The following is a 16,364-nucleotide window of genomic DNA, read 5'->3' on the forward strand; positions in this document are numbered from 1 at the left end:
GCTGGGTAGTCCGGACGTGTGAACTTGCCCATTGGTACCTTTGCTCAGAGACTATATGACAAGTTCACGGCACCATAAATATCAGGGTCCACAGTTCTTATCTTACTGTTTACAAGGTGCTCCAGAAGAAACATTTAACATTTGTTTTCAAGCAGAGAAATACCCATTTAAAAATTGTAGGGAATCTGATGTATGTCAGCAGACGTTCTAACCACAAACAGTGATTTGGAGACATGACTATATACCCATAGCAATTTTTGATTCAACAGCAATGGCCCAGTCTGCTTGCTGAGGAAGCAGGTGACAGGCTCACCTCCAGCTCAGGCCACTCTGTGGCAGCATGGGAGGGCAGGCTCAGCCCCACCCAGGGACCCTTCACTGCCAGCGCTTTCACTCCATGCAGCCATGGACAAGGTCTGTGTCCCACAAACCTCCCCAGAAGGCGTCGGTCTGGCGGGATAAACGTGAAGCTGCAAGGCCCTCTGGGACCTGGGGCTACTTTCGGGGGCGCTCACCCCACCCGCCTGGCGAGGGGCCTCAGGACTGTTCCCACCTCCCAGTGTCGACCACATGAGGTCACTGAATGAAGGCCCAGCGGGAGCCAAGCCCCACGACAAGAGCTCCAAGAGCTCCGACACCCACACTCACACCACACCTCTTTTGGAAAATGTATTTAATAAGAACAATTCGAGCCGGCCCGGCCTTTGCCAGGCTACCCCAAATGGATGGGACCCAAAGCCCAGGACAGCCTCTGGCCATCTGTGACTGTGGACCAGGCTCCTTGTGCCGTCTCTGCCATCGGTCATGAGACCCAAGCCAAGAACAGCCCCCCAACTGCACCACCGCCACCTCCCGCTCTTGCTGGTCTCAACCAGAGGGAGGAGTGGGGGCCGGGCACTGGGCTGGGTCATGGCTGCGGGAGCCAGGGCAATACCTTCACAGGGACGTCCCCGAGCACCCAGGGTATGACGGCAGCCGAAGAGCAGGTCACAGGCAGGACCTGGGTCAGCTGCACCCAGCTCCTCAGAGGGGCCTCCTGGGCCGTTCTGGCGACGATGGGCGGCACTGGGAGCCCTGACTTGTCCTGCCTGGTCAGCGAGGCCCCGCCGGGGGCCCAGGGCTGCTCACACGTAGTCCAGCATCTCCGTCTCCATCTCGTTTTCACTCCCGTCGGACGGCTTGAAGTCCTCCTCCTCCTCCTCCTCGTCCTCCCCAGACTCGTATGTCAGCTGCTCTTTGCCACCGTCAGCCTTGGCTGGGCTGGAGAAGAGAGCTGGGGCCAGGCGACAAGGCCATGTGTGTCCATGCAGGCTCCTGGCAGCCCCGGGCCCCCAGAACAGGCTCTCGGGTGCCTGGGCTCAAGCTCTGGAGAGCTGCCATGGGAGTCTGGGTGGCTGGGGAACCTGGGACTCGGGCACTTCAGGGGGACACTGAGGCTGACAGCTGTGCCAACCATGTCCCCAGAGGTGCCTCAGGCGCCTTCACGGGCCCAGACGCCCCAAAAAGGCACAGGGCATTTTGTGAGAGGTTTTTTTCTGGGAAAAGTGTCCTTAGCCTCGATTAGAGTCTCGGAGGGGGCTGTGTCCCAAACGGGGCTAAGAGCCCCTGCTCCTGTCAGCTCCGTGGGGGTATGGCGGGGGCTGGGACGCCCTCTCCCTGAGCCTGGGAGGAAGCCCCTGGCAGGGGCCCTGTCGCTTACACCCCCCCAGCCGCATCAGGCTTGTGGCCTGCAAAGTGTTCACTGCCCTCTCACAGCCCCAGTCAGCAGGGCCCTAGTCCCGGGGAGGGGCAGGCAGCGCAGGGTGATGGGACCTGGCTCCCTGTCCCTGCTGTCCCCCGGGAAGAAGTGGGCAGACCGCACCCACATGTGGCTGGAAGATGTAGGAGGGTGTCAGGGTATAACGCGCTGGCTCCCGTGCAGCCCCTCCCCTCTGGGCCTTAGGCCCCCAGCACTGAGTGCAACGACACCCACCCAGGCTGAGCCCTGGCTCACAAGGCCACCCTCCCACCAGCGTCAGGGGCCAGATGATCCCACCTGCATGCAACTTCTTGAGAATGGGCCCATTAGGGACACTTGCTCTGTCCCCGGACCCCGCTGCCCCACGCGGCTCTCACCAGGCCTCTTGGAGCGGATGGTCTGCCGGATCATGAGTGACATGGCGTTCCTCAGGCTGTCGCTGGTCTTGGGGAGGCACCAGCCATCCCGCTCCGTGCAGGACTCCTCGGCCCCGTCGTTGCGATGAATGATCTTCTGCAACCTGGGGTGGGACATGGAGTTCCAGGGGCAGTGGGCGGTGTGGCCGGGGCTGTGCCCCCGAGAGGCGTCCGGAGGGCTCAACGTGGAGCTGAAGGACACCCGTGAACGCTGGGCCCTTCACCGTCCCTGACCCCCATCCTGCACACAGAGCGGGGGGTGCACCCACACCCACTTTCCTGGAGAGTCAGTCTGTCACCTGATTTCCAGCTGTGTTTAACATGCCCCTCCCCCAGTTTTTTAAACATCACTAAGAACAACCCGTTCAAGGTTTCTGGTTGGTTCTGGGGGGATTAGGAACCCCCATGTGGGCGATGAAGGAGGAGGGGCAAAGACTCAACAGCAGACATGTCTCCGGCCAGCTCAGAGCCGTGCTTGGTACAGGACAGCTGGCTGCTCAGAGGTGTGGCCCACGTAGATGCTTGGCTGACAGCCAGTGGAAGATGTGCAGGAGACACTCTGGTCCCCTGTGGTTTCTCAGCACTGAGCCCCCGTCCCACGGCCCGCCTCGGCGTCTCAGGCCCTCCCGTACGTACTCGTCCACGTTCAGATCGCATAACTGGTAGAACATCTGTCGATATGGCGGCAAGGCCCCCTCCCGGAAGATGTAGACTGAGTCCTGGGGAAAGCGGGGAAGACATGGGGACTGTTAGTGGGAGCCTTCCCCTGGGGGTCTCGGATACCCCCCATTGCGGAGTCGGCTGTCCCAGGACCAGCAGGTCTGTCTCTTCTCATTGGGTTCAGGCGGGGCAGGCAGGCCCGAAGGCTGGGAGCAGATGTGGGCAAACGAGCCAACTGGGCAGCTGGATCTGGGAGGGTGGACGGAGCAGCCAGGCCCACCCGTGGCCCCTGGAACTGAGAGCCGCCTGCATAGCAGGCCAGGCGCCAAGGCGTGGGGTGTCACACCAGCCTGACACAGGCTGGGCTTTGCTTTCCGTGCTTTTTGCAGTGTGCCCTCCTCATGCTGCCTGACACGACGCAGGGTTAATGGAGTGTCCATTTTCTCTTTCCCCTCTCCAGTCACATGGTTCTAGAGTCGGGGATAACGGCTAAGGTAGACACCCGAGGAGACTGCCCCTCGCTGAGGGCACTGATGCCCTGGAAGCAGCTGCGTCCCCCCAGCACCTGTCCCCGCCTCCACCCCTCCTGCCGCTCTGTCTTCCGCACCCCTGTGACCTCACCCAGCCCACCTCCCCCGGGGCTGCAGAGCCGCTCGCAGCAGCCTGAGCGTGGGAAAGGCCTCTGGGTGCCTGTTAATGAAAGCATGAGCCTGTGAGGGCTGGGCCCAGGGCTCTCGACCCACCAGCACCCCGTGCCCAGCCCACAGCTGGGGTCCAGATGATCTGCTTGGGCTCCGTCTCCTGCGAGGGCCCAGTTCTGACCATCCCAGCGGTGGCCACACACCCCATGCTGAGTGGCTGGTGTCAGGTTTCCCTCTGAGACTTGCCCCCTCTTTGGGCAGAGGGTCCTCGATCCCCACAGCCCTGGGTGGTTCGCACCCTGAGCTGTCACTGCTTCCAGAGGCTGTCTGGAAGGCTGGAGTCACGCAAAGGCACTGGGTGGACAGAGGTCCAGGGCCCTCTGGGTATCTCAGGAGAGGGGTCCTGAGGGTGCAGTGTGTGTACTGGGCCTACATGAGGGAGGGGCCCCTCTCCACCCTCCACTCCTCTCTCGACCAGGCGAGCAGCTGCTCTCCCTGGGTCCAGGGGACACCCACCTTGAGCTTGTATTTGTTGGAGGTGGATTTTCGAGCGCCAGCCGTCCCCGATGGGCCCAGGCCCTGTTTCAGGTCATGCATGGTGACTAGCTGGCTGGCTGTGAGGGGGTAAGAACAGTGCTTTGGAATATACGGGGTTTCTCCCAGCACCCCACCCTGCCCTGCTGCCCAGGGACCCCCCGCCCTGGTCCCAAGTGAGCCTGGGCACTCACGCATCTTTTTGATGGTGATGGGAAGGCTGTAGTTGTAGGTGCTGCGCTTGGCCTTCACCGGCATGTCGCTGGGGATGTAACCTGCAGACGAGGGAGGGCACGTCAGCTGCAGGTGGGCACACGGCCCCTTCTGGCAAGCATCGCTGGCTTCGCGCTACAGGTGCACTGAGGTTCACTGAGGCCAGCTCCTGACCAAGGGCCTGGAGTGACAGGAGCCTCCGCATGCCAGCACGGACCTCGAAGGGCCACGTGCTGGGGCTCTGTGCGCAGTGGCTCGCCGCGGGCCTGGGGACTGGACACTTCCTGGAGGCCTGGCCTGTACCACGGGGGCCACAAGTCACTGTGCAATAATGGAATGAACAAGTGACTGTGCTTCGAGAGCCATGGTTGGCAGTGGAGCCAGGACTCATCTTGGATCTCACCGGGGGAAAGGCCTTCTTAGTCTCTCCATATGGATGCATTCTTATTACAAAAGAGAATGCTAGAAACAAGGATAGAGAGAAAGAGAGAAGGCAAAAGTTTTAGGAATTTTTACCGTATTTCATTCCACAACGGATTCGGAAATCAAGGACTTGATAAATCTTGGCATCTGGGTTTTTTCGGGGGTCGTACCCATATCGAACCCATAGGCTTCTCCAGGGGCCTGTTATCTGGAGACAGAGAAGGTGGGAGTGTGAAGTGGGGCCAAGGCTGAGCCCGCCCCCCGCAGAGATGCAGGCCCAGGTGTCTGCCCAGGTGGGGCAGCAGAACACCCCAAGAGCTGGGGACACGGCTCTGGATCGCCATCCTAGCTCTGCCACATGCGGCTCTGTCACCTTGAACACGTCACTTGGTCTTCCTGTCAGATGGAGATATGAGCCCCCCTTTCCCATAGTTTTTGTCAGATGAAATGAGGTGAGGCCTCTGGAGCCTTTACCATGGTACCCGGTACAGTAAGTGCTTATTAAGTGCTATTATTGTTCTAATGGACGGGATGTCCTGTCCCCAAACGGTACTCCTGAGGTCCTTATGTCTAGGAAGCCAATGCTAAAAGACAGATGGCGGCTCTCCAAAGTCTGGGGTCGGAGCCCGGGAGGGATGAGCCTTTCTTGGCCCAACCTGTCATCACCATCATGGTCACATCTTATGCTGGCCTCTGCAATACTCTGTGTGAAAACCCTGGCAGATAGGATCTCTTCCCCCAGCACCTTTGGGAACCTCAGTAATGACACCCCCATCTCCATGGCTCTCCCCATACTGAACTCCACTCAACCCTGGTTGGGGCTCGGTGGCACTGTGGTTAGGGGCCTGGGCTCTGTAGTCAGACAGGCCGGGGTCCCCCGGTAGCTCTGCCACTGCTGGCGGTAGGACCTGGTACACCAAGTCCCCGCTCTGAGCCTAGGCTCTTCCTCACAGGTAAAAAGGGAATCCTGCTGCCACCCCAGGTCGGAACAAAGGGCATCATGTGCACCTAGCACTTAACCCAGCACCTGGTCCTTAGAAAGGCCTCAGGACGAGGTCATGAAAATGTATGATCCCTTTACCTAAGAGTCAGGTAATTAATTCCTCTTTAATCCTAAAATGATCCCAATATGGCTGAACAGATTACTGAGAAGCTGTGGAGGCCTTTCTAAGGGGCGCCGGAACAGGTCACATCAGGGACCAGGATGACCCTGGCGGCACCAGGGTGGGCAACTGGGAAGATACTCACCATGTAATAAGCCATGAAGGGCAGTAAGACCTTGAGCTTGTCAGGGTGGACGCTGATATTGGCCTTGACGGCGTTCCGGGACCAGATGGGACGGATGTTAAACAGCTGTGGGAGGCAGTTCCAGGCAGAGGCTGAGACAAGCACCAGCGGCTTCCCGCCCACCGGCCCCAGACTGCCCAGCATGGTCGGCCCCCGGAGGACCCTCCTGGAGGAGTCGGAGGGGAGCAGGGGCTGAACGAGCAAGGACCCGCCTCTAGGAGCTGCGGTTTGCACACACGCGTCCCCTCCCTCAGAAGTGTGGGCTGCACGCCCCACAGGTCTAGTGTGGCTGCAGGGCCTGAGGAACAGTCTCTGTCCTTATGCAGCTCACAGGGCAGCAGGGGAGGGAGACGACCAAAGGAGCCAGAGCAAGGACAAGAGGGGGGATGGCAGGGCTCCGGGACCCCGAGCAGCCCCAACCTAGAGGGCGGTGCCTGAGTTGGGACATCATGAAGGCTGAAGGGACAAAGGGGCAGCCTGGCCCAGGGGAACGACTGCAAAAGGCCAGTGTGGCTGGAGCCTGGAGGCCCTGGGCTGTGTCCAGAGGACAATGAGGAGCCTTGGACAGTGGCCCCCCCATGTCCGTCCCCTTGCTAGAAACACAAGGTATCCACACAGTCTCTTGTAGAATGAACCTCCACCCCAGGAACAGTTAACGTCCACCAGGGAGGAGACGTGCCTCCGTCAGCAGTGACGCGGCCTGAGCACCTGCTGTCCCCGCGGGCGTCCCCCCAGCACCTGCGAGCCGGAAGGCAGGGCGGAAGGCCGCTTCTGTCCGAGGCCATGCCCGTCCATCCGACTCTAACGGGGGAGGTACGGGGTCTGGCACACGGCAGGTGCCCCGGATGGCAGGTTGCAACCAGCGAATGAATACAGGAAAGCCGCCTGGACCCCAGAGCCCCGCACTGAAGTCCCCTTCGGACAACGCTCCGATTGTTTACCACCCAAAGGGACCCCTTTGGGGGTCAAGCTTAGGGAGGTGGTGAGGGTGAGGGTGAGGGATGGGACAGGGTTCGGGTTAGCCTAACCCTGCATTTTCAACCTTGGAATCAGGGCTTAGGTTGGCACGGCTTTTCCACGCGGCACCTGGAGGTGAGAACTTGCCACGTGCTAATGAACGGTTTCAGTGCAGCCAGCGAGGGCGGGCCCAGCTGGGTCAACAGGAGGCGGGGGCGGGGCCGGGCGGGGCCGGGCAGGCGTGGGCGGGGCGGGGCGGGGCGGGGCCGGGCAGGGGTGGGCGGGGCGGGGCGGGGCGGGGCGGGGCGGGGCTGGGAGGCTGCCTCACCGCCCGCAGCTCCTCCTCCACCTTCCGGTCCAGGGGGTTGGTGCAGATCCTCCTCCACGTCTGGACCGCAGCGTCCAGCGGCTGCACAGGCACCTCGTCCTCCTCGAAGTTGACAAAGATGGCGTTGTGGGGGCGCCGAGCCCTGCTCAGGCCAATGAGGTTCTCACCAGAGACGGGGGGGTTGTTGTAGCCTTCCCTGGGGGCAGAGGGGGCCAGTGAGGGCCTGTGCGCCGAGGGCGACCCCAGGCTGGGTCCCGCTGGACGGCAGCAGCGCACGTGTTTGTGCCCTCCCCTGGGACCTGGGTGAGGGAGAGGGTCTTCGGCCGCCTGCTACAGGCAGGCGTCTGTTGTCGGGCTGGCCACCGGGAGAAGGGGCAGCGAATGCCAAAGACAACTCAGGCTCCGACGCTGGGGCCGAAAGGTGCCAGAGGCTGGTGGCTTCACGACTGCTTTCAGTCCTGCACGGCACCGGCTTACGGGCGACAACCTAAATGCCCCTCGGGCAGGAACGATGAAATCGGTTAGCACAGTCAGACAGGACGTGACCGATCTGCTGTCAGACAACAGCTACCTCACTGACTGATGATTCAGGTATTCAACCCTCTGAAGGGTTGGAATGTGGAAGGAAGGAATGCGGAAGTAACAGGCCACGGGGGTTAGAAACCTGCCTCGAGTCGGAGCTCATAACAATGGAGCTGGGACTCACACCCAAGGAGGCCAGCCTGGGGCCACCCGCGAACCACCAGCCCGGAGGCATCCAGACGATACAAGATGAAGGAACAAGGGCTATTACCAAACGGTGTCGCCCTACGGCTGAGGTTAAAGCACAGGTTCTCATACCCTTGGGTCTCTCTCCGTGCTGGCACAGAGCACACACAAGAGAGCCCAAGGCGCCCCGAGTGGTCACCTCTTTAAGGTGGGTGTCAGAAGTGTCTAACATGCACTAAGCAGGGAGAGCAGTGCAAAGAACCCCCATAAGCCCATCATCAGCTTCAACAATTATCATCACATGGCTCATTTCATTTCATCCGTAATCCACCCCAAACCCACTAAATTATTTCCAGTACATTTTAAAGTATGTCCTGGGCGTCATATAATTTCATTCAGGTGACTATTACCTTTTAAATTTGCTTCCGTTTTACCTTAATTTTCTACATGAGTAAATAACCATCTGCATATTTATAAAGAACAAGGTGATTTTCACATTGAGAAATAAAATTACAAAGACAGGATCAAATGTGTACCTTTTTTAAAACAAAAAGTGACTCCATCAGAAACCATCTGACAGGAGCAGCAGTACCCTGTTTTCAAAACCCCGGATGCCCCCATGAAGGAAAGTAGCTCACTGCAAGGCAAGGGTGTCCCTCCCCCCACCAGCTTCCTCAAGGAGAGGCCCCCATCAGGCCACCTCCTAGCCTCTCCTCAGCCCACTTGTCCTGTAGGAAGCTCAACCTCCCTGGACAGGGAGGGCCTGCAAGGTGGCAGCCAGGCCTCCTCCCTGCCAATCAGTGTGTCCCCAGGAAGGCCAGCAGAGTACAAAGACTGATAGCAGCCCTGGGAGAAAAGGCAGGTTCTTTCTACAAAACCACATAGGGAGGAAAACCGGCCTCCCAAGGACAGTTGGCCCCCCTCCCTGTCCCCGTCCCAAGGGCTAGAGAGCAGCTGCCTGCTGGCCCCGAAGGACAGAGAAGTGACTCAGACGCTGTCACTGGTGCCAGGGCCAGCAGTGCATTGGGGGCTCTATTCTCTTATATATATTTTTGTTTGTTTTTTTCCAACTATAAGAGTAAAATGCTTGTGGGGGGAATATAATCAAAACGTTTCAGAAATATGTAAAATTTTTAAATGGATCATATCAACCCCTGCTTAAAACTCAACTGTATTAACTATAATATCCACACAGAAATATCTTTCCATGTGCAAGGGTTTCAGCAGGAAGGGATGGGACCTGATTCTTTTAGTCACACGTTTCTGTGATGTTTTCTTCTTTCTAACAAGCATGATTTACTCTTGCAGTCAGAAAAGCGGCCTGGAGATGGTGACAGGGATCCAACAGGGGCCTGAGACGTCAATCACAGCACCCCGTGTGGCCCCGTGAGACGAGGGCGAAACAGAACAAGGGCCGGGTATTGGACGCCATTAAGGAACATTGTTAACCTTGCTTGCTATGGTGAAAGCATTGCAGTTGTGTTTCTAAAAACAAGTCCTTTCCTGTTAGACACACACACTGACTTGTTTCTTGAGGACGTGCTGTGAAGCTGGGCTGGGGATGGGGGTGAGATGAGGCGAGCAGCAGAAGACTGCTGGTCATTGCAGCTGGCGACGTGGGGGCCCAAGAGACAGTTCTCTCCACTTTGGGGTATGTTTGCAATTTTCCGTATTTTGTTTTTAAAGGAAGAGAATACACCTTCTCCTTGGAATACGATCAAGGCCCCTTGCCAGGGTCTGTAAGGCCCTCGCCCCTCCCACTCCCCTGCTCGCTCTGTAAAAGCCTGCATGTGCTCCGGGCACAGAAAGGCTGTAATTGAACTAACCATGTCTCTATTAAGGGACCGACCCTTATTTACTTTATCAAACTCTGCCAGGTGCTTACTATTGTAAGTATTCCAAAACCCTTGCCTTTTAGCTCTCCCAACAATGCAGGAGGTGTGCGCTATTGTCACCTCCCTTACAGGTGGGGACACAGTGCGGAGAGGTCGGGGCTCACGGTGGCACATTGTGGCAGTGTCAGGACCTGAATGCAGGCGACTGGCACCAGTCTGGGCTCTCCCACCACACCAGGCTCTCAGTTTCTTGCTGCTGCCAACAATTAACCAGTAGACACTCTCATAAGTGTATCTTTGAGCTCTTAGGGGACAGTCACTGTGGGATAAATTCCTAAGTGGGATTGCTACAGGCCAACAGGAAAGAACATCTAAAATCAGAACAGATTTTGCCAAACTGCTCTCCAAAAAAGCTGCCCTCATTCTTGGTGCCCCTTCAGTAGGAGGGTGTCTGTCTCTCTGTCCCCTGAGGTGCATGCTTTGGGGGACGGGTCTTCAAGTCCAAAGTCAACATCCCGATTCACTCTCCTGCTGTGGGGACAGCTCTGAGCAAGGCCTCTGGGAGGGGTCAGGGACCAGGGCTGGCTCCTGACACTTCTTGTCACCAACTGCTCTGCCTCAGGAGGCACTGGAGCCATGGGCCTGGGCACAACTGGCAGCCCCTGACCAGCGAGAGGGGAGATGACCCTCAGCCGCCCAAGTCAGCAGGTGCTGAAACTCCATTTTGGGAAGCTTAATACATGCTGTGGAATAATTCTTTAACAAATGTCACCACCTATTGGCCAGTTTCCAAGCTGTCTTTTTCCTTGTGCTTATGTTTTTCCTACTCTTGCTACCCCAAATCTCCACTCACTGGGGGCACAGGTACTTGCTGAATGCCTCTCATGGGCCAGGCTCTGTTCTAAGCACCAGGATTACGACAGAGCACAGAAGCCAAATCGCTACCTCCGGGGAGCTTACGTTGCAATTGAGACATTTTCAAAACAATTTGTCTTCTTGTGTGCAATCTGGAAAAGGAAAGCAGGCAACAACGGAATGATGCGGCACCATGCAAGGCCTGGGGGATACCCGTGTGCCCTGGATGAGTCACTGACCGTGAGTCCCACCTCCCCCAGGTGTCAAATGGGGGTGACAGAAACGGGAACCTCCACAGGTTGGAGAGTAAACGCACGCACGGCACCTCTCCCACAGGACTGCTAGGTCACTGGCTGTGGAGGTGGCCCTGTTTGTCTCCAGCTGGGTATTGTCAAACTCATGTTTTCTTTTTTGTACTATTCAGTCTTGGTTTTTATACAAAGGAAATTCCATTCCTTCGTGTCACTGTGAGGCTGGTCTCCAGTGTAAAACATGTGACATGCCCAGGCCTGTCTTGCCTACAACCCCCGGGGTCTCTCCTTATTATTGAGATTGTGTAAATGAAAGAATTTATTTCATTTATGCAAACCCAGCCCTGGCACGTGGTCTCGCTGGGGTGCGTGCAGGGGCGGGGTGGGGACGGGCTGTGATACAGACTATGACACGTGTCCACCTGGCGTTTCCACTCTCAGTGCGAGAGAAACCACCTGAGTCAAGAGGGGCGCGCGCCCATGCTCTCAGGAGCAGACGGACCGGAACCGAGCACTGTCAGAGCCACTCTGAGGGAGGGCACCGGGAGATGGCACACAGCTGGGCAAACTGGGCTGTGGTCGGGAGGTGAATGTGGCAAAGGGAGATGGGCATGGCGAGGAGGAATTATACAGATGGCCATGAAGTCACTGCCAGAGATGGGGACAGCAAGGCAGGAGGGGATGGAGGTGGTGGGGAGACGTCAGAGGGGGACACTCGAAGGCGGCATTTCTTCAGTAGTATCATTACTGGTGACAGCAAGGTCCAGCAAGGACCAGGGACTCAGCTAAAACGGCCATTTCTCGGCAGGAACCACGTCCTAGCACTAGGCTCTCTGTCGTTCAGGGACGGCAAGCTCGTGCGCACACAGGCCACCACTCGCCGAGGGCGCGCTCTGTGCTCATCCCTGTGCTGCAGCTCCCCATGCGTTTTAGATTTAACCGTCACGCCTCTGTTGGGGAGGGACTCCTGCTATCCCATCTTAGATGGGGAGCTGAGGCTCCGAGAGGCTAATGGTGTGCCCGAGGCCTCTCACCCCGGGGGGCGGATGGGGCCTCAGACCAGGCCCGCAGGCCGCAGGGCCCCTGCTGTCACCCAAAGCTGTGGGGGCGGGGCTCACCGGTGCTGCGTCTCTGGGCGGTAGAAGTAGTCCACCGGGGTGTCCAGCCGCGAGAAGATGGGTGGGGGGATGTAGAGCGGCAGCTCCTGGTGGAAGAAAGCCTCCTTCTCGGGCTTCAGCATGAGCACCTTGTCATACATGGACGTGTGGCCGCGGCCCGCTTCCGTGTGCACTGCCAAGTACTGGAAGTCGGACATTCCTGGAAAGAGGGGCGACAGATGGCAGACGCTGCAGCCTGGCGCAACCCCCCTATTACACCTGCCCAGAAACTGGCAGCTGCCATGTGCCCATGCCCAGGTCTTCTTGGGGAGCTGCTGAGCGTGCAGTGCGGTGCAGGCTGCCGGGGCCACGGTGGCAGGAGCTGAAGCCACACCCTTCCAAAACGCTGCCACGAACTTGGCTTCATGCACCCCAAGTCACTTGAATGTAATTTGGGGGGGAGGGTTTATGTGAAATGTGACAATAACGCCCAGCTGTGCGCTTCTCAAAATGTAATGTGCACGTGACTCACCTGGGCTCTTGCTAAATGCAGACTTTGAGATGTTGCATTTCTAACAAGCTCCCGGGTGAGGCAGATGCCACTGGTCCAGAGACGCACAAGGACTGGTGAGGTGCTGGCTCAGTTAGAGAGAAAATGGTCACTGGGAAAGCCTTGTCCAAGCAAGGAGCGCCCTCTGTGGTGAATGCCACATGCCGCCAGAATGACTGACATTCAAAATGCCCAACCCCTGGAGTCCCAGGTCCTGCTTTAGTTTCTTTTCACTTTTCTCTTTCTACCACCTCTTCCTTTCTCAGTCTTTATTCTCTTCAGATTCTGAGAACTGCAGCTGCAGCTACAGACATTTCTAAGTGCCCCCGTGTGCATGCGCAGGCCCCTTAATGGGCTTCATTTCCCTGGGGACTTAAACTCGGGGCCCACCATACAGACAAGGAGACGGACGCAGAGAGCGGCCGACTGGGCGAACTGCACAAAGAACCTCGCAGAGCTCAGGCCTGCACAACTCCGCAGTCTGCGTTCTTTCTCACTCCCCCTCCGCACCCCGCTCCTATAGCCTCCTCACTGGGGTTCCCTTGGGGTAGCAAACTCAACTGAGGACCCCACCAGAGACATCCCATTGGCTAAGAGTTCAAAAGAACACGAAGTCCCAAGGGGCTGAGGCAATCTGGGAAGGCTTCAGAGGGGAGGCAAGAGCAGCAGCGGTCAGAGCCAAGAGAAGGTTCCAAAACACTGGGGGTTGAAAACTGGAGGCCTGCCGCCCCTTCTCATGGAGCTCTAGCTTCTCCTAAGAATGCAGAGCAGAGGCCAGAGTCCGTGGGAGCTGCTGGCTGCAGGGAGGAGGCTCCCTCCTCTCCTGCCCCTCATGCCTGGGCCCCCCGGCCCCCCTCACTGTGCACACGACCCACCAGGCTTCTGCAGGCAGCCGGGACACAGGCCCTGAAGTAACCCCGCAGAGTAAGAATGCACTTGGCAGTTACCTTGAAATTTGTAAATGGTGGAGACAATGCCAAGGATCTCCATGTCCAAGGCGACCTCGGGCCGGGCCTCGGGGCCCAGCGCCCCCTTCTGCCGTTTTGTCTTCCTCCTGATCCGGAGCAGCAAGCTGCTGGTACTGAAGCGATTGGCACACACAGGGTGGCAGTAGGGGTCCTTGGGCCGGAAGTACAGCTCCAGCCTCTTGGAGGGGTCTGCGTAGATCTGTGGTGAGGCCAAGGGAGACGGATGAAGCAGTGACCCGCTAAGCAGCCAGCAGGGAACTGCTCCTCTCTCAACAAAAGCCTGGTGGTGACCCAGGTGACCGGGGGAGGGCCAGGAAGCTCATGTTTCTTTCTGAGCTCTTAGTTCCCAAAAGACTCACTTTTCAAACCAAGTATCTTAGCTTTTATCTGGCAGGGAAAACGAGGGTCATCTCTTCCACCTAAGCAGTTGTGAAGCTGGAGATAGTAACTGCCGGTTCAGTAAAGCCATCATCTGTCAAGGGCCCGGCCCATTCAGGGTAGGAAGTCACGTGATCCTTGGGCAGCGCTTCCCGGAGGTATTATCACCTGAATGTACCATGGAGGTAACTGAGGCTGGGGGTTGAATGACGTGTCCAGGGCTTCCTGTTCTAGGAACTACTCACCCCAAGGGTCTTGGTATTCAGTATCATATACAAATGTTTCCAGGTTCAAAGGAGGTTAAATCGATCAGTAATAAGCAGTTTGGCTCTGACTAGTTGTTACTTATTCTTTCCCAGCCTTGGTTCCTTTTTAACATGGAGATAATAAGAGCACCTACTAACAGAATTGTTATGATGATTAAATGAAAGTATGTGTAAAGCAGCGCAGCACCCAGCTTGAGGTAGACACGCAACACGCCTCACCTACATATGAATGCTTGTCCCACACGACCTGTCTACTGGGTGCATATGAAAGCACCAGTAATGCTCACCGGTCCAAGACTATCTATTGCTGACTCCCCAACACCCAGGACAGGGCCTGGCCCTTAGTAGGAAACACCTAGGAAAAGAAGAAGGTTAAAAGGAGCCCCAACCCTCAGGAATCGCTTCTCATGAAACACAGGCCTCTGAGCCTGCTGGGGTGGGAATGACTGCAGAGTGGGCGTGGCCCAGAGGAACTGCTCAAGAAACATGAAAGGAATGACCAGCCTGTTCCCAAGGGGCTCACAGTGTAGTTGGGTACAAATATCCATGGGGCTAGTGAGAGTAAGAGTCCTGTTAATGCCACAGGAAAGTGAGTCAGTCAGGATGAAAGAACAAAACGACAGATGGGGCCGCTACAGGCATCCGGTGCCTAATGACAGGTTTTTCAATATTCATAAAGGGTGCGGAGCAATTAGGAGTTCAGACTTCAGAGGGGGAGCATGCATGAGTTCAAATCCCCACTGCACCATGTACCAGCTTGTTTGACACAACCTTTCTTACCTGTGTCTTTACCTGAAAAGTGGGAGTAACAAGGTTATCTAGCTCACCAGATTGTAGTGAGAACTCAGTCATGCATGTGACAAATATTTTGGAAGCAGGCACTGTGATGGGTGTTAGGATTGCAGGAATGAACAAGAGAGACAGGGATTCACAGAATTAGAGCCAAGGGGCCAAGACAGACAATAAACACACTAAAACATAATTTCAGTCCGGAATTAACAGGTTGTGGACAGATATCAACTGCTAGAGGCCACTTTAGTTAGGGCAGTTAGTGAAGCCTCTCTAGAGAAGAGACATTTCACGATCTGGTGCACAGAAAGCACTCGCAAAGCTGGGCACAAGGTAAGAATTCGTCCCAGCTCCCCTATTTCCTGGTGACCTTGAACAAGTTGCCTCTGTTTCCTTGTAAAATGCAGACAATGACAGTCCCTGCCTGGCAGGGTTCTAATGAGGATTGAATGTAAGTAAAGCACCTAGAACTGTGCCTGGTACAGAACACGTTGTTCGCTATTACGACCTTTAATCCTGAAAACAGAACACTTCGTCCCCCTTTCATGTAGATCAACGAGTCTTAAATCTCGCTGTGCCTCAGTTTTTCCTCCGTGAAAATAGGACTTGACAACTCACACATCCTGCGGGGTTGCAGGTGAACTGCGTTCTTGGCAGCGATGCCGAGACTGCGGCTCTTCCGAGGATGGGATGGAAAGGACCCCCCCCACCAGTCCCTTGTCTCCCCTACAGTCCTTTTTCCTCTGCTCCCTGGAAAAACCGGTCCATTCCCGGCCGTCTCCCAAAGCAAAGCCCGGCCCACTGTCCGCCGCAGAGCTTGCCGCAAGCTCCGTTGCCATGGAAACCTCTACGTCGCACCTCCTGCCCCGGTCCCGCCCCTCCGGCCGTAGTCCCGCAACTCCGTCCCTCCCCCGTGGTCGCGGAGACTCCCCGATCCTCACCCGGGAGACTCCTTCTTCGCCGCCCAGGGTCGTCAGCATCTTGGCCACATCACGCACCATGCCTGGGTACTCCACGCACACCATGCGCCTCTCGCGCCGCAGCTCCACTGGGATGGCGACCCCCAGCCCCGCGTCGCCCGACCCCGCAGCCATCCTAGCGGGTCTGGCCCCGGCCGCCGCAGTCAGTTCCGCTACGCGCTCCCAGAGGCCTCGCGTCAATGGTTCCGCGAAGGATTCGTTCCAGCCTCACTCTCCGATCACGTCTCTCTAAATCCCTGGGCTCAGTAAGACTCGAAGGCCTCGGGGAGCAAATGCCCAAGGGAGAGCCCTAGGCTTCGGGGTAAAGGGCCACCCTGTCCTCAACTTAGTTTAAAATGAAGGGGTTTGCCCGAGGGGCGGGGCAAAGGCCTGTGTCTCCTACCAACCCGCGAGGAACTCGGAGCATCGTAGGACACCGTGACTATAGCCAATGAAAACCGGGCCGAGCCGAGATTTAGCCAATGAACAGTCAGGCGGAAGCCAGGGTCCA

The 16,364-nt window shown here is 57.2% G+C and overlaps 1 protein-coding gene across 2 annotated transcripts; it reads right to left on the bottom strand.

Annotated features, from left to right (window-relative positions):
* Positions 1 to 656: 656 nt before the first annotated feature.
* GTF3C5 (general transcription factor IIIC subunit 5) lies at positions 657 to 16,201 on the bottom strand. Of its 2 annotated transcripts, none has more exons than XM_019728927.3 (11): positions 15,836 to 16,201; positions 13,441 to 13,660; positions 11,965 to 12,163; positions 7,198 to 7,393; positions 5,874 to 5,978; positions 4,719 to 4,833; positions 4,184 to 4,264; positions 3,972 to 4,069; positions 2,791 to 2,873; positions 2,116 to 2,258; positions 657 to 1,273 (listed from the first exon to the last, which is right to left on the bottom strand). In XM_019728927.3, exons 1-11 carry the CDS (start codon positions 15,986 to 15,988, stop codon positions 1,125 to 1,127), a joined length of 1,542 nt encoding a protein of 513 aa, XP_019584486.2. In that variant the 5' UTR covers positions 15,989 to 16,201; the 3' UTR covers positions 657 to 1,124. The 2 variants fall into 2 exon arrangements, with proteins under 2 accessions (XP_019584486.2, XP_019584487.2); XM_019728928.3 differs by having other exon boundaries at positions 7,219 to 7,393; positions 15,836 to 16,185.
* Positions 16,202 to 16,364: the final 163 nt, after the last annotated feature.

The sequence above is a fragment of the Rhinolophus sinicus genome, chromosome 16 (assembly GCF_057876585.1).
Source record: "Rhinolophus sinicus isolate RSI-liver-muscle chromosome 16, RSI-T2T, whole genome shotgun sequence".
Classification (NCBI taxonomy): Eukaryota; Metazoa; Chordata; class Mammalia; order Chiroptera; family Rhinolophidae; genus Rhinolophus; species Rhinolophus sinicus.